General features: G+C 41.6%; 1 protein-coding gene across 1 annotated transcript in view; it reads left to right on the top strand.

The window, feature by feature from the left end:
* VWF (von Willebrand factor) overlaps positions 1-18560 on the top strand; it is a 224737-nt gene that overhangs the window by 115853 nt on the left and 90324 nt on the right. Inside the window, 3 exon segments of the mRNA XM_043514792.1 lie at positions 2337-2456; positions 3774-3917; positions 18321-18464. Coding sequence (XP_043370727.1) covers positions 2337-2456; positions 3774-3917; positions 18321-18464 — 408 coding nt within the window.

Here is an 18560-nt window from a genome sequence, read left to right as displayed (position 1 = left end):
GAATTGGACGCAGCATTCCAGCTGAAGCCTCACCAGTGCAAAATACAGCAGGACAATTTGCTCCTGTGTCTTACATAGAGTGCTTCTGTTAATACATCCCAGAATTATATTAGTCTTTTTTGCAACTGCATCACATTGGTGACTTATATTCAATTTGTGATCCATTATAACCCTCAGATCCTTTTCAGCAGTACCACCACCTAGCCCATTGTTCTCCATTTTTAGTTGTGTATTTGATTTTTTTCCTTCCTAAGTAAAGGGCTTTGTCCTTGTCTTTATTGAATTTCATCTCGTTGAATTCAGACCAATTCTCAAATTTGTCAAGGTCAATTCAGACTTCTAATTCTGTCCTCAAAGGTGCTTGCAACGCCACCTGCTTGGTTTTATCCACAAATTATAGAACCATACTCTCCACTCTATTATTCAAGTCATTTAATGAAAATATTGAATTGTGCCAGACCTAGGACTGACCACTATGGGACTGCACTAGATATGCCCTCCCAATTTGACAGTAAACTGTTGTTGAATATGGTCTTTCAACCAGTTGTGCACTCACCTTGTAGTAAATTCATCTAGATCACATGGTTGCTTATAAGAAGTCACGTGGGACTGTCAAAAGCTTTACTAAAATCAAGATACATCACATCTAATGCTTCTTCTTATCCAGTCAGCCAGTAATCCTGTCAAAGAAGGAAATTAGGTTGGTTTGGCATGATTTGTTCTTGACAGATGCATGCTGATTATTCCTTTTAACCCTATGGCACTGGAGGTGCTTACAAATTGCTTGTTAATAATTTGTTCCAGTATCTTTCTGGGTATCAAAGTTAGGCTGACTGGTCTAAAAATCCCCAGGTCCTCTTTGTTCCTCTTTTAAAGATAGGTATTATGTTTGTCCTTCTGTAGTCCTCTGGGACCTCATCTGTCCTTCAGAAGTTCTCAAAGATAAGTGTTAATAGTTCCGAGATTGCTTCAACTAGTTCCTTAAGTACCTTCAGAGGAATGTCATCAGGCTCTGCTGACTTGAATATATCTAACTTATCTAAATATTCTTTAACCTATTCTCTCCATATTTTGGCTTGCGTTCCTTCACCCTTTTTGTTAATATTAATTGTGTTGTGTATCTGGTCAACATTAACCCTTTTAGTGAAGACTGAAGCAAAATAGGCATTAAACCCTTCAGTCTTCCTGATGTTATCAGTTATTATCTCTCCTTTCCCATTAAGTACAGGACCTACACTTTCCTTCATCCTTCTCTTGCTCCGAATATATTTAACTCTTCTGGTTACCTTTTAAGTCCCTTCCTAAGTGTAATTCATTTTGTGCCTTAGCCTTTCTGATTTTTTTCCCTTCATGCTTGTGCTGTTCTTTTGTATAACTCCTTAGTAATTTGTCCATGTTTTGACATTTTATGGGATTCCTTTTTGATTTTCAGGTAATTTAAAAAAACAGCTGATGGAGCCATATTGTTTTCCTCTGCCTGCCCATCAGTGGTTAAAATCACTTCCTCCCTCTGCTTCTAGAGGTTTGATTATTTCACTGTGAAACTTTTGTGAATCATAGAAATGTAGGGCTGGAAGGGACCTCAAGAGTTCATCTACTTCTTTCCCCATTGGGGCAGGGTTAAATGTACCTAGACCATCCCTCCTAGGTAACCTGTTGTTAAAAGATCCCAGTGATAGGAATTCCACAGTCTCCCTAGGTAATTTGTTCCAGTACTTAACTATCCTTATAGTTAGAATTTTTTTCCTAATATAAAACTTAAATCTCTTGTGCTGCAAACTAAGCCAATTTCTACTACTTCTACCCTTAGTGGACATGGAGAAAAATTGATCACTGTCCTCTTTACAACAATCTTTTAAATATTTGAAGACTCTTACCATGTTTCCCCTTTTCTTCTTGAGACAAAACATGCCCAGTTCTTTCAACCCTTCTTCATAGGTCAGATTTTCTAAACCTCTTATCATTTTTATAGTTGTCCTCTGGACTGTGTCTAGTTTGTCCACATCTCTTAAAGTGTGGTGCTCAAAAATGGACATGGCGTATCTGCAGAGGCCTCACTACTGTCAAGTAAAGCAAAACCTCAAAGTTTTGTTGGGTTCAGGAATGATCATGAGATGTCCTACTTGGAGACCTGGGGGGCAAAGCTCTCATGTTGAGCATACAGCTTAGTATGTTCTGACACAGAGGCAGTTACTGCTTGTATCAACAGAACACTGCCCTGCTGTTTTCCCAAACTCCAGTTGTCTACTATCCTTTTCCTGCCATCTTCCTTTCCTTATTCAGCAGACATTTGGTATGGCTATCTTATATAAGAAGCCTTTTTATATTCTTTTCAGGACTTTGCAGCAGACCAATGGATATCATGTTTCTTCTGGATGGAAGTTCCAATGTTGGAGCATCAGAGTTTGAGGAAATGAAAAGTTTTGTAAAAGCATTTATTGGAAACTATGGCATCAGTAAGTAAACAACCCTTTAACTCTAACACTTAGTTTTCTTTTACCCTTGCTTTGTTTGTGTAAGGGCCATGACAGTATTGACTCTGATACTTTACACATACACCCTGATTTAAAAAAAAGTGTATTGAAGCTTAAATTTCCATGTGTGAGTGATCCCCTGGATTTCAGTTGGCTCCCATTCTAGTGACAGTGTCCAAGGAGGATGAGGAACATCCTGATTTCAGTTGAAATTTAAGCTGTTTCTTTTGTCAAGATACAGGAAGTGGTGCACTTGGGTCCAGTACTGGTGGATCAGAATCATATCCATCCTGGCTGATAACTAGTGGGAATATCCTGACTACATTCTTGAGGGGGATAGTATTTTATTTCAAGAGGGCAAGTGTCAGGAACCCATAGGTCTCAAACCTGGGTCTGCAGGATTCCCAGGCAACTGTTGCTGCCTTATTCCCATCCAGCAGCTTACTACTAATCAATCAAGTGGAGAGACCAGGAAACCTGAAGCTACAACAGGGTGGCCTCCCTGGGCCCTAAGTGGAGGAGCGGCAGGACCTGTGATTGGTCAGAGTTTCCTATTTAAAACCAAGAAATGCACAGGCAGTTGTCTGCACAGCTGGCCTCTACCTGGCTGCTATATTGGACACTGCCTTGCCTGAGTCCTGAAGCTGGCTTCCTTGCCATGCTTCTGGTTCCTGCTTTCCTGACCTGTTTCTGGTCCTTGTTCCTGAGCCTTGACCATGGTCTCCAACTCTGGCTTGAGCCCTTAGCATGGCTCCTGACTCTGACTCCGGCCACTAGACATGCTGCTTATGTCCCAATCCTGACAGCATGATTCCCTCCCATGCTTAGGTGCATGGATCTATTGCTTGAAAAGTCTGGTCTTGATGTGAACATCTTGGCTAAATACCACCAGTCTCTTTAATCTCACATGGAATCATGGCACAGGAGAGAATGGGACCCAAACGACAACTCCCATAAGGTAGTATGCTGTTAGGGAAATGCAGTTGAATGGTTCAAACAAAACGTTTCAGGTTGGTTCATCAAAACAAAATATTCCTGTGTGGGTCAAACTGACACAATAAAATATTTAATTTAAATTTTATTTATGGAAAATTGATTTTTTTTTATCAACACTGAGATTCTTTTTCCCTGTGGAAAACTTTAATTTTCTGGAAACTGCATTTTACTTCAGAAAATCATTCTGATGGAAAATTCCCAACCAGCTCTACTTAATATAAAGTGTGACTTCAGATTTATTTTTAAGTTGTTTAGATGGACTGTCTTTTATTTATATCATTTGTCTTCTGCTTTCTGCTTCAGGCAATACCTTGACTCAAGTGTCGGTTCTCCAGTATGCAAAGTCAAACACCCTAGAAATTTCATGGAACATGCCACAAGAGAGTGAAAATCTTCTAAATAGGGTGAGCTCAATTCAGCAAAGAGAGCAAGGTCCCAACAAACTAGGTAAGTGACTCTGTGTGTGTGTGTGTGTGTGTGTGTGTGTGGAGAGGGGAACAATGTTAGATGTAGGTTGATTCTAAACACTATCTTGGACATTAGCGACACAAGATGGGTTAGGTAATATCTGTTATTGGACCAACTTCTAACCTAAAGAAGAGCTCTGTGTAAGCTCGAAAGCATGTGTCTCTCGCCAGTGAAAGTTGGTCCAATAAAAGATATTACCTCACCCAGCTTCTCTATCCTGGGACTGACACAGCTACAACAACACTGAGTACTGTCTTGGACAGATGGTTCTGTGCTAGTGTGGTGCACTAGGAATATATTATTTCATAATTCATTGAAGTTATATGGTGATTTATGGGCAAAGAGTTTCAGTTTACTCTAAAACATGTCTAAGAGTTGCGAAGGTCATAGTGTGCCATGCTTTACACTGGAAAGGAGATGAGACTTTCTTTATTCCTTAGAATAATTCTCAATATTCATGTGTTATGTATCTCTCAGGCAAGTGAAGGAAAAAGGTAATTTAGGATTTAGATCACCAATTCGTCAGCTTCATTCACTTCCACAAAACTGTACCCAGAAACACATCTATGTTAGTCCTAATATTCCTGGGTAACCCAAATTCCCCTATGGTCCTGGGAAGACTCTGTGTGTGTGTGTGTGTGTGTGTGTGTGTGTGTAAGTTTTCCAGTTGTAGGTTCAACAAATGCAAATTATGTATATACAATATATCAGGTCTTTGACCAAATACTCTGAGAATTTCATTCTTCTGGACTGGAACCACATTCTGTCTGGCAGCCATCGAGCATCAGGGTCCTATAAGACCAGAGAAGTGTACAGATTTTAGGGTCTTTGGCCTACTTCATCCTGTAAAGAGTTATTGCTATAGAAAAGTGAGAAATAAAACCTGACCTCCATAGTTCGCAGGAGGATTGGCTATGATTGCTTTCTCAGCCTGGAGAAATAAAAATACCAGATGGCTGATGAGACTTCTACAAACTCTTTGTGGGAGAAATTGTTACATTCAGATAGATAAGTTTCATGAAGTCTCCTATGTAATGTATAGTAAGCTACAGAGGCTAGCAGGATAAGCAACAAAAACATGGTCCTATCCTGGGGAGAGGAGATGGACTGAGAGATGCATTACGCAGTTGCCGATGAGTTGTTTGTTTCTCATTGGAAGGCACTCAGATACCACAATGAGGGAGATGGTCTGAGACACTGAATGGAATAGAAATCACTCCTCCCAAGCAGGTAAAGTCAGTCATTATGGTCTTGATCCTGCACCCCAGAACATTTAATAAGCATCTGTGAGTCAGGCTGGTGGAATAGAAGGCTCAATGCTCTTGGGAAATGCATGAGCACTCAGCTCAGTCTGCCAGGATTCAGGCTTCTGGAAACACTCAGGCTGCCTAAAAGATTTGGATGCCCCAATTTGGGTGTTAAAATCCATTAGGTGGCTTTGAAAAGCTCATCTTTCGTTCATCCTGGGCATGCTCAAGGGTTTAATACATCAACCAGCATTGTCACTCCAATACCAGCTTTGCTGCTTCTCATTTGCATGGTCTCTCCCATATTGAAAACATGATCCTGTGCAATCCTTACGCTGCCTGTTCCATTGTGAGTAGTCCCTTTACACTCAGTGGGGCTGTTTCATGCCAGGAACAGCTGCAGGATTGGTCCCTATGGTAAAACTCTCTTTGCTTAGGCCCTTTCATAGTTCCAGGTAGCTTGTTCGCTGATGCTCAGGGTGTGAACTACATGCATGATAACTCTTTAGTGTTCCTACAATTTACAAACAGCTAGCTGTCTAAAAGCTGCAGAGCTGGGGGCATGCTGCAGGTTGGCAGGGCAACACTCGTAGAGGTTTCAGCGTATTTGCAGTAAGGGTTCCAATCCCTCATAGAGTGGATGCGGTTTTACTAAAAGGGGGTGCCTTGCCACATCCTGGTATTTACCTTTACAGTAATATTTACTGTTCTTAGAATGTGTGTGGGGGGAAAATAGGAGTGGTGGGGGGTCATAAGCAGGAGACAGGGACAGAGGTAGGAACTAAAAGTCAGGAGCTGGAAGATGGGAGGAGACAGGCAGGATCAATGGCAGGAGTCAGGGATACAGCATAGGAGGAAGGTGTGTGTGGGGGCAAACCAGAAAGAAGTGGGAATTGGAGAGGAGTAAAAAAGCACTAGGGGGACTGGGGCAGGAGCTGGGGGGATATGAGCAGAATAGGACAGGGTGATGCTAGGGGTATGGGGGCAAAGGGGTCTGCACCCACTAGACCACAGTCCCCTACAGGAAGAGTGAACACACTGTTCGTAAATCTCAGTATTCCTTTGCCATCTAGCAAATTCCTGAGAAACCCACTGACAAAGATCTGCATCCCCTCTAGTGGCAGGTGCACATAGAAGATAAGATCCTACCATTGCTACCAGTTACTTTGTTACATTAACTAATGGGGGACTGAGATGTGCACATAAAGATCCCAACCCTGCTGATGACCCCTGTTGGAGCGCAATATGGTTGTATGATGTAATTTTTGTTTCAATTTTTAAATTTAAAAAAAAGTAGGAAATTGCATCCAAAAAACCTACATTGCAATAATGTTAAGATTGCAAAATCAAGGACTCAGAAGTAAGGAAATGCCAGAATTAATGCTGCCTGTGCACACTTAATTCACTCCCCTTGGGCATTTTCAGGATGATAGTCTTTAATTACATGATCATGTACTAGTTTTTGCACAGGACCTCTGCTTCATTCAGTACACAGAATTGACCTGCTCTGGGGTGTAATAAAGGAGGATGTTGTCTATAGCAGCTCTGCATCATTTGCTGCAGAAGCTTAAAGATGTGTAATGAATGAGGCAGGGGACTGCAAGAAGAGATAGGACAGTCTCACGGTTCAGGCAGCAGAATGCTACCCTGGAGAATTGCCTCTACCACAGGGTTTCTACGTGATGCTGGGCAAGTCGCTTAAAACAAACTTTTCAAAGATGATCACTAATTGTGTGCTCCTCATTTTCTGCGTGCCTGACTTCAGACCTTGGGGTCTGCTTTTCAGAGATGTCTGCTGCAATGTGACCTGTGCTTTGAATGTATAAAGTACTATCTAATGCTAAGTATTCTGAAAAATCAGGTCCTAGATGTCTCAGATTGAGCACCCCAAATTAGTGGAAATGTTTGATATTAATCTCTCTGTACCTCAGCTCCCGATTTGTAAAACCAGGATAATAATGCCTCCCCTCCTCACAGTGGTGTTGTGAAGATAAATGCATATTTGTGAAGCACTCCGGTATTTGTGATGAGCACTGTAGAAATGCCTGTGAGGAAATTACCAATTCTGTGTCCAGTGTAGGGTTTGAACACTGTGTAGTAAATGAGGCCTCAGGCTACACATTTAACAATAAGGAGAAAACAAAAAACTGAATTGCTGGTCACCAAGTGAGCACCATCCATCCATCCTGTGCACCATCCATCCTGTGGGGAAAAAGTAGTATGTGATCATGGAATTAAAGACCTTGTCATAATGCGTACACACAAGGGGGCCAAATTAGGGTTGCACAGGCAACCTTAATTCTGGTATTCCCTATCATTTGTTGCTTGACTTTGCAATCTTAATAATGTTCTTTTTTGTGTCTGTAATAATCTTATTTCAGAGTTGTCAAGGACACCAACAGGGCTTAATTTGTGCCAGGGCTGAGCCCCGGCATCTCTAGGCTTGGCAGTTCATAGCCCTGGCATGTCTGAGCTTGCTGCATCAGTGATGAATGTAAAAAAATTGCTTGAGCCCTAGCACCTAATTGCTTGAGCCCTGGCACCTCTTTCATTACAGATTAAGCACTGGACACCAACATATTTAAAGCACAGCATTGAACATGCTCTGTCATAATTAAGGTTTCAGAGTAGCAGCCGTGTTAGTCTGTATTCGCAAAAAGAAAAGGAGTACTTGTGGCACCTTAGAGACTAACAAATTTATTAGAGCATAAGCTTTCGTGAGCTAGATGAAGTGAGCTGTAGCTCACGAAAGCTTATGCTCTAACAAATTTGTTAGTCTCTAAGGTGCCACAAGTACTCCTTTTCCTTTTGTCATAATTAAGGTTGCATAAACAGTTTTCTATATAAACCCTCTGATTCCTCAGAAGGTACAACTTCAAATTCACTTTTTCTAACAGATCTAAAACCATAGTGGAGGTGTTAGTGAAACTATTGAGCCCACTTAAGATCGTTTCATAAGATTTATGCATGAACCTCCGCCTAGTTGAATTCCCCTGTTTCTCACAACCCTACAGCACTCCAATGGATTTTACATCTTATCCCTCACTTCAGACAAAATTAAAGAAAAGGATCTTTAAGCAATTTCTGCTTTCCCAGTGTCTCCCCACAACACTATTAATGGCCCGTGTACTGGAATATTTTTTTCCTTGGTTGGTTTTTTCCAGGTTGAATCTCATTTTGTTATATCCTGCCCATATTTCTAATGTTTCTAGGTCATGTTGTTGTACACTTTCTCTTCCTTCACTGGGAGTGTTCCTAATTGCTTCCAATCTCATAACTGTGATTCTAATTAATATCCTGAATTTCCTCCTCCCTTCCCAGTTCATGAATGAAAGTATTCAATAAGACAAGCTCTAGCGTGGATCCCTGTGGCTTCCCATTCAACAATTCCCACCCAACTCAGCACATTGCCTTTTATCATTATGTTTTTTAATGCTCATTTAACATCTTTCAGTCCTTGCAATATGCTTGTATCCAAGCCAATTTAAACCACTCCTTCAAAGTAAGAGTTTGTCCATCACTGTATCAAATGATTTACTACAAATTAATCCAGCCATTTTGTCTTTACTCTACAATCTTGTTCAGGGAGTGCTGAGATAGATGGTAGGCCATGGAAAAGTTATGCAGGACCTTTCTTGAGAGTCATGGGTTAGGAAGAAGCAACTAAAATCATATGCAATAAGCACCATGATGCTATCCCCTTTCTTCCATGATCTAGGCATCACGTCTATTTGGAGACTAATTTTTTAATTATTATATTATATCTGGTTTCAGAGTAGCAGCCGTGTTAGTCTGTATTCACAAAAAGAAAAGGAGTACTTGTGGCACCTTAGAGACTAACAAATTTATTAGAGCATAAGCTTTTGTGAGCTGTAGCTCACGAAAGCTTATGCTCTAATAAATTTGTTAGTCTCTAAGGTGCCACAAGTACTCCTTTTCTTTTTATATTATATCTGAATTTCTTGTTCTATACAACTTCAGAAAATCATATGAAGAATTTTACATGGGTTCTCTGAAAGAAGGAGGTGTAGCATCACTGCAGTAGCCCTTGGAAGAACTGGCCAAGTTTTTCAAAAAATAAGTGCCTAAAGTTAGGAGCCCAGGCCCTTATTTTAGGTGCCTAAACTAAAATTTGTCTCTGGCTGATGTAAATGCCCCATCACAGGAACGCAGTAAAACCACCTCCCTGAATGGCACAAGGCCATCGTTGATTTACTGAGGTTGTTGCAGTGCAAGTAAAGGACACTTCCTGACCTGTGTCAACCCTAACAGCAGCTGTCCCACAATGGCCTCTTCATTGCAACAGTGACCAAAGTGGTCACAAGTTTATACTCCTCTCCCCATGGGTCACAGAGGCCAGAAGCCAGTCCCACTTTAAACCTCCCCATGTGATTTTTGAAATGGCTTTTCATGATGGCCCAACCTGGTGAACACACCTAGCAGTTCACCCTTGTTGTATGCAGCTGACCATTCTGGTTCCCCACACAAGATGCATTCCTGCCTGGAGTCAACAGGAAGTATTAGATCTCCTGGGCCTGTGGGGAGAAGGCACTGTGCAAGCACAGCTACGGACCAGCTATAGGAAGGTAGACATCTATGAGCAGATCAGGGGGTGCAGCCAAAGGGGTGCAACAGGGATCAGCAGCAGTGCTGCATGAAAGCAAAGGAACTTCACCAGGGATTCCACGAGACCAGGGAGGACAAGAATAGATCTGATGCTGTGTCACAGACCTGATGTTTCTACAAGGAACTGCATGCCATACTCTGCAGAGACCCCGCCAGAACCCCACAGACCACTGTGGATACCTTGGATGAGTCTAAGACATTGTGAACAGTGAGGAGAAGGAGGGGTGCAGAGGAGGAGACACAACGGGAGATTCCAGCAATGCCATGAGCCAGGACCTTTTTGACACTCTGCCACACTGTAGCCAATCCCACAGGCAAGAACAAATGAGCTTGATGAAGGGGAAGGGAACTTGGGTACATGTGTGCATGCATTTTTCCTTACAGTGCTTACATTTAAAGATGGCATTTGGCCCATCCCCAAGCTAAGAAGACAGAAATATCAACTTTTTACTGTTTTGCTCATACAAGGAGAGACAGAGGTACAACACACAGGCAGAGCTGGCATCGCTGTTCAATTCCTCTGTTGGGTTAGGCATGTGGAACAGCTTGTTCATGTACTTACCGATGTCCCTTTTACTCTGCTGAGAGAGCTTGATTACACTTTAATGGAGATTCTGCAATACTCTCCCACAGGTTTCTAGGGATGGCAGTTTTATTTCTTTCTCTGCAGTAGGAAACTTTCCCACATCATTCTGCAATGACTTCAGTAAACAGGCTAGCAGCACATAGACTCAGGTGATTTCAGGATGCACAGTAGCAGCTGTATTCTCTTTGTACCTTTGTAACCCTCGGGAGTGAGATATCAGCTAAAATCACCACTGCCTGTGGAAAATAGTGCCACTATTCAGTGCCATTGCCCTATAAATGTACACATGGAATAGGGGCTAAAATTCAATAGCCTCATGCAATAGAAAATCTTTCCCGCACTTGCCTGTGGTGGGCCGTACTCAGCATGGCTGGGGTTGGAGAGTGGTGTGGTGCAGAAGTACTCCAAAGTTGAAATGTCAATAAGCATTTCTTATTACAAGTGTTTATGGGAATAATGGAAGGAATTTTTGAAACTTGTCTTTCATGTTCCATGGTGACTGTAAATCCAGTGGTATATCAATCAGCTTTTATCGGCTGCTCCTCCTGCTGCAGTCTTGAGGGATGCTTCCTCCATGCCCACAGAACACCCAATTCTGATGAGGAGACAAAAGAAGAGGACTAGCGAGGACATGTTCTGTGAACTCCTGCAAGCCACTTTTGTATTGGACCCATGAACGAAGGGCTTGGAGGGCTAATGTGACCAACGGCGTGGAAAGAGAAAAAGAAGATGGAACAAAGGCCTAAGAGTCCCAGCAGGACAAAGAGGGGGAGGTACACCTGGACATAATGAGACTTCTCAGGTAGCTAACCCAAAAGCTGCAGACTCTGGTTGACCTACAGGTCCAAGAATCCCAGACTCTACCCTTTGCAGTCACTGGTAAACTTCATTGTTGCTGTTCCCTGTACCCCCTCCTCCCCCCCAACATACCACATGGCCTCACATGTCATATCCTTACCTGTGTCACTCCATGCCAGGGACAACAAGGAAAACCATCGCTTCACATGCCCTGACCTGTGAGAACCATGGCTAGTGTACTCATAGCCACAATAGACTACAATTTGTACATTCACATGGATATAAATGTTTATTTCCTTTCTAATTTTAAAATTTTCACCCTGTTAATTTGTTAAGTTTGTATAACAAGGCCTGCGGGTGTTTGTATGGTGATTTTCTGCCCTGTTTTTTCTTCTCAAAATTCTATTTTTGGAGAATCAAATTATCTTTATTAGGTCACAACAAAAACTGCAGACTGCATAGAGTAGTCAAAGCAAACAATCCTTGTAAATACACACCAAGCCCCACAGAATTGATAGCTTCAGGAAAATACCCAGTCATATTTATAACTACAGCAAGCACTGCACACTTCTTATTAACATCCAAAGCTCCAGGGCCAGACAACACTCCAGCTTTTTTAAAGCCTCCCTCAATCACCTAGCTCCATGCTGGACTTTTGTATTAGCTCCTGTTCAAAGTCAGCAGCCAGCCACTCTACCACCACCCTAGTGGCAGCTTTTCCCCTTTTTCTCATTTATTATGCAGGATACAACAGGCAGCTATTAGCATTAGGATATTTTTCTCATGAGTTCCAATCTAGAATCCTAGCAAGAATCCCTTCAATCAAAAGCACATTCAGCTCTCATTCTGGACCTGCTGAACTAGTACTTGAATCTTTCCTGGGTGCTGTCATGATGGCCAGTATATGGCTTCATGGACAAGAGGAGCAATGGGTAGGCTGGGTTCCCTAGAATCACTATTGCCATTTCAACATCGCCAATGATGATCTGCTGGTCAGGAAAGAACATCCCCTCTTGCAGATTTTTGAATAATCCTTTGTTCCTAAAGATGGGAGCGTCAAGTACCTTCCCTAACCAGCCCATACTGATCTCTGTGAAGCACTCGCAGTGAACCTTCAATGTTTGCATAACCATAAAAAAGTAGCCCTTTTTCTTGATTTATTCTAAGGCAAGGTGGGTTGCTGCCTAAATGAATTTATGAACGCTATCACCCCACCTCAGTTCAGGAACTCCACTGCTTCAAATCCATCCACTGTGACCTGCACATTGCCAAGAGTAACAGTCCTGCATAGCTAGAGACAAGTAATGGCCATACACACTTACATGACAATGGCCTCCACAGTGAATTTTTCAATTCCAAAATGATTTTCCACTGACTGGTAGAAATCTGGCATTGGAAGTTTCCACAATGTGATTGCCACTTGCTTCTCTACTGTCAGTACAGCTCTCATTCTGATGTCTCTTGAGCTGGAGGGCTGGAGCGAGCTTGGGACACAGATCCAGGAATGTGGCCTTTCAGATCTGAAAGTTTTGCAGCCTCAGGTCATCATCCCAAACCTACTATAGATCCCACCAGTCAGTGCTCATTTATCAGGCCCAGAAGTAGCGTTTGACTTTCTGCAGCAGCTCCATGAACACTACCAACAACCATGAATTATTTTTTGCAATGTACCTCAACAAACTGTCCTTGAAGAAATCATCATGCCCCTGTTCTTGCAGTATTTCCTGCAGGTCTGCAAATTCAGGAGAATCATTGGGCTCCATGCTTCTGTCAGAGATGGCAGAGGTAGGTTTGTGGGATTTTTTTTTAAAAAGGCATGAAAGCTATAGGATATGGGTGGCATTATGGGATGGAGAAAGTTGCATCCTGGGAACTTTAGCTCCCTAAGATCCCTCTGCAAGTCATTTCTATCCCATAACACTTTGCAAAATTTTCCCAAAATGCATTGTGCTGGGTGGTAGCATGTGGCACAGTGGGCTACTTGCCTGTGGTGCACTGCACATTACATTGACACACGCACTCCTGGTGAACATGTGTAGTGGTCATGCAAGCAGCCAAGCATGCAGGCCACCAAGCAATATACAAACTTTGGTAGCTGTACTGTTTGTTGATCACAGTTTGTAGCGTAGACCTTGCCTGAGCGTAGACACATGCGCACATAGATCAAAACAAGACGACTGTATGTCAACCTGACTTTGTAGTGTAGACCAGACCTAAGTGGAATCATTTTCAAAGTTGCTGAGTACCCAGTAGCTTCCATTAACTTCAGTGAAAAAATTTCTGAGAGCTAACTGAGCACTTTTGAAAATCGGATATTATAGTTCAGAATTTAGAAGCCCAAATTTAGGTCTCCACATGTTTAAAATGTTGGCCATTATGCCTGCAGAGGCCAGAAGTGGGCCTATTGCCTCCAGAGGCAGTGGAGATGCATGCTGCAACTCCTGTAGTGCAGGGGTATTCTGTGCTTACCCCATCACAGTCCTCTATGGCTATTTGCATGTTGTGTAAATGTTACATGCTGCTTCCCCTCTGAAGGCCTTTAGCATTGAAGACTTCCACATCTATTTTTCATAGTCTGTGTGTCTAGTACCAAAAATACATACAGTTATTGAAGTCATTTTTGATATTTATATATTCGTAGGAAACAAGAACCATTTCAAATAATAAACCATATATTTAGTAACAGGCCTAGGATAACTTACAATAATGGTCAACTTCTAGCAACATGTTGTCTACTAGTCTGGGCCTAAGGAACATGCAAGTAAAATGCAGTGTTTTGTTTTGTTTCTCCAGAAAAGAAAAAAACAGTATGAGTGAAATCCCTTGACTATGAGCAATTGACTTCCCTTTGACTTCAGTGGAGCTAGGATTACACCTGATGTCATTAATAAATAGTATATATTTGATCGTTTCCATATTTTCTTTAAAGAAAAACATTTCTTGGCTTTCCCAGGCAAGAGTAGTTAGGATGATTTCTATTCAGCTTAGGGTTTTCTATAGTGTCTAAGCCTTGATTTACCTCAGTACTTTGTGTTTGTTATTTTAATGTGAACATATAAAATGTCCTTCATGGATCTGAAAATGCAGGGTTGTTGCTCCATTCTAATGCATCTTAAAACAATATTCAGAAATGCTGGCTACTGGTTCAATGGTTGGTGTCAACACAGGTACTATGCAAAAAATCGGTCTCTGGTCTCTGGGCTAGCCCACGTGCTGTGTGACTGGTATTTCTCGCTTACATCTACATTATACCTGGTTTCCTTCTCTATATGCGGTCCAGAAAGGAGCAGGGTGGGGAATATCCACAGAAATTTTGGTAAACTGAAAAGGATTTTCTATTGTGTTATATCTGGTAACTATCTGGTTTTTGTTTTCCATTGAAATAAATCTGTGGAAAACTTGATTTTCTTATATATAAAACAAAGGAAACGGAAACCAAAAAGTCTTTCACAGAGTAACCAAGAAGTTGGTGGGTTCCCCTCCCACCCCCAGTTTATTGTTTTCATCTGCCTGGAAGATGGCTTGCTTTGAGGATGAGTAGAGGAGTGTTTTATCAGAGACAGGTCAAAATAAATGAATCTTCAGGGTTATTAAGCAGCAAGGAAGACTCTGAGGGATGGAAACAGAAGTGTTCTCCTACCGGTTTTTGAATGTTATGATTCCTGATGTCAGATTTGTGTCCATTTATTCTTTTGAGTAGACACTGTCTGGTTTGGCCAATGTATATGGCAGAGGGGCATTGCTGGCACATGATGGCATATATCACATTGGTAGATGCGCAGATGAACGAGCCTCTGATAGTGTGGCTGATGTGATTAGGTCCTATGATGGTGTCAGTTGAATAAATATGTAGACAGAGTTGGCATCGGGCTTTGTTGCAAGGATAGGTTCTTGGTTTAGTGTTTTTGTTGTGTGGTGTGTTTTTGCTGGAGAGTATTTGCTTCAGATTGGGGGGCTGTCTGTAAGCGAGGACCGGTCTATCTCCCAAGATCTGTGAGACCGAGGGATAATTTTTCGAGATAGGTTGTAAATCTTTGATGATGTGCTGGAGAGGTTTTAGTTGGGGACTGAAGGTGATGGCGAGTGGCGTTCTGTTCTTTTCTTTGTTGGGCCTGTCCTGTAGTAGGTGACTTCTGGGTACTCTTCTGGCTCTGTCAATCTGTTTTTTCGCTTCAGCAGGTGGGTATTGTAGTTTTAAGAATGCTTGATAGAGATCTTATAGGAGTTTGTCTCTGTCTGAGGGGTTGGAGCAAATGCGGTTGTATCTTAGAGCTTGCCTGTAGACAATGGATCGTGTGGTTTGTCCTGGATGGAAGCTGGAGGCATGTAGGTAAATATAGCGGTTAGTAGGTTTCCGGTATAGGGTGGGTGTTTATGTGACCATCGCTTATTAGTACAATAGTGTCCAGGAAATGGACTGCTTGTGTGGATTGGTCTAGGCTGAGGTTGATGGTGGGATGGAAATTGTTGAAATCATGGTGGAATTCCTCAAGGGCTAACTTGACAGTTTCTACGCAAAAGAATAAATGGACACAGATGTGACATCATGAATCATAACATTCAAAAACCAGTAGGAGAACACTTCAACCTCTCTGGCCACTCAGTAAAAGATTTAAGGGTGGCAATTTTGTAACGGAAAAGCTTCTAAAACAGACTCCAATGAGAAACTGCTGAGCTTGAGTTAATATGCAAACTAGATACCATTAACTTGGGTTTGAATAGAGACTGGGAGTGGCTGGGTCATTACACATATTGAATCTTTTTCCCTAAAGTTAAGTATCCTCACACCTTCTTGTCAACTGTCTAAATGGGCCATCTTGATTATCACTACAAAAGTTTTTTTTCTCCTGCTGATAATAGCTCATCTTAACTAATTAGCCTCTCACAGTTTGTATGGCAACTTCCAATTTATCTGTATGTATATATATTTCTTCTTACTATATGTTCCATTCTATGCATCCAATGAAGTGAGCTGTAGCCCACGAAAGCTTATGCTCTAATAAATGTGTTAGTCTCTAAGGTGCCACAAGTACTCCTGTTCTTTTTGCAGATACAGACTAACGCGGCGGCTACTCTGAGAAAGGTTCATGTTAATTCTATCCTTATATTTTGTTATATCCATTAGTTATAAATAGCTTGCCATGTTCTGTTTCTACCACCCTTTTGGCCTATGGTAGTTACTAGAAAGCAAAAGCATATATGGTAGAGATTGTGGTTAAGCTGGTGCTTCAGATATGCATAGGAGTCTGGCTCATACTTGGGGACTAGTCAGTTTTCAAGGGTCAGAAGATTGCCAGCAGAGGTCGCTGTGCCAGGAGAAAGGAGGTTTCTGGTCACTGTAAGGTATGTCCACTTTGGTACTCATGACTGCAGTAAATCTGACTGGTGTGTCTCGGCTCTTCTGGCAGGCCATGTACCAATGTGGAGAGGCGGTGCTTGTTGGGTGCCAAGCCTTGGTGGGGAAGGAATAACACATTGCTGATAACATGGGAGAAGAGGGCCAATAGCTGAGATAAGGGGGGCAGAGAGGCTGTAAGTTGTTTAGGGAGTAGGAGATCTTGGAGAAACAGGTGGGTAGACGACACCTTGTTTTGGGAAAGGAGAAGACCCTCCTGAAGCAGGGCTGTGAGATGAGAGGTGAGAAAGTTCAGCTTAACATCTTAGAACTCTCCAGGCACATATATGAAGCCCGACGCTTCTTAGGACCAAAGACTTCTTGAAAGCATGATTTCCTACTCTGTAGCTTTGCAGAGTTTTCACCTACTGCTGCCAGGCTAGCAATAACCAATATGCTGAGTGGGCTTCTTAGAGGCTGCCCTTGCTTTCAGTAATTTGAGAAAAGGAGCTCTGTCTCTGCTAATGAAACAGGTGTGCGGGGCATGATGCAAAGGCCATTAAATCAAAAGAGTTTAAGCATGAGAGCTGTTTTGGTGTTCTCTTGGTGGATTATATGTGACCAAGCTTCCCATATTTTATGAACGTGTTTGTTATTCAAAATTATTCAGGGAATGCTTATGCAAAAATATTTTCTGCCTTGGGGACTGCTAATAAACAATTCCCCGCAACTGTAGTTTCAAGTATTGATTATTCTTAATCCACTATTCACCTTGTATAAGCATTATATGTCACGTGGTATCATTTCTCCTCTCTAAACTGGTGACTCCCAAATAGGGTGACCAGACATCCCGATATAAAGGGCTTTGCCTTATATAAGCAACTAGAATATCAAAGTGTTCCGATTTTTCACACTTGCTATCTGGTCACTCTACTCCTAAACCCAAAAGAGCTTTCAAGAAAGCTGCATATGATCATTTCCAAAGTAAATACTCCCTGCAAACATATATCTAAGTACAAGTATTTGCAATACTTTCTCTTTCTGAGGTCATTATTGTGAACAAAATGTTACTTGAGTGAATGTTCATCGATATCGAATCAGAGAGACAATGAATGTTATCTAAGCCAATTTGTGATTTTCATTTGAGCAGAATTCCATGAATCCTTTTTTACAGCATTTGTTTGGCTATAGTCCAGATTAGTCTGAAACTTCCAGATTTCAGAGAAATTGCAGGTAGAAATCAGGCAAAAATACTTCCTTGCAGTTAAAGCAAAAGTTAACCAAACCAGGAACACACTAGATCCTTTCTGCGAATGGTGCAGGTGACAAATACAGTACAATATAACCTGGTGATTATAGTTTTGGTGTGTATAATTGTCCACTGGATGTCACTGTTTCTTCACAGAAAGGAAAAATAGGTGTGTTATAAAAGACATGTTCCTCTTGGGTACCTCCTCTTTCCTTTCTTCTACCAAACTCCCAGACAAGGTGATCCTCAAGGCAAAATACATGGCTTTACACCAATGGTTAAGCCAGGGGAAGGGCAGTAAAACACCCATAATTTCAGACTATGTGAAGTTAGGAGAGACCTTCAGTGTAGGGAGGTATTAGCCGTATCAGTGGGATTTTAAAGCTGACAGAGACTTTATAGGATGGTAAAAAAGAGACATTAAAAATGCGTTGGAAAAGAGCATTTCCCCTATCCATCATCCACTACTGAGGCTTTATTTTTACAGCCTTTTTGAAAGTGATTTATTGCTTCTTTCATATATCTTTTAATTTGCTTCTAGGGGAAGCAGTAAATTTTGCAGTTCTGCATGCTATGTCTGAAGCCCACGGAGGAAGACCCAATGCATCAAAGATAGCAGTGATCATTGTATCAGAGAAATCAGAGGATCCAGTGGACTTTGCTGCATATTCTGCAAGCATCAACAGTAAATTTTATCACTTTTCCACTATTTTTACTGATTTGCTTAATTTTTTAAGTAATAAGCTAGGATGGAGAGTAAAGAAATCCAAATATTGGCATG

The sequence above is a fragment of the Dermochelys coriacea genome, chromosome 1 (assembly GCF_009764565.3).
Source record: "Dermochelys coriacea isolate rDerCor1 chromosome 1, rDerCor1.pri.v4, whole genome shotgun sequence".
Lineage (NCBI taxonomy): Eukaryota > Metazoa > Chordata > Testudines > Dermochelyidae > Dermochelys > Dermochelys coriacea.
The sequence above is the reverse complement of the archived record's forward strand: the minus strand, read 5'-3'. Positions and strand labels throughout refer to the sequence as shown.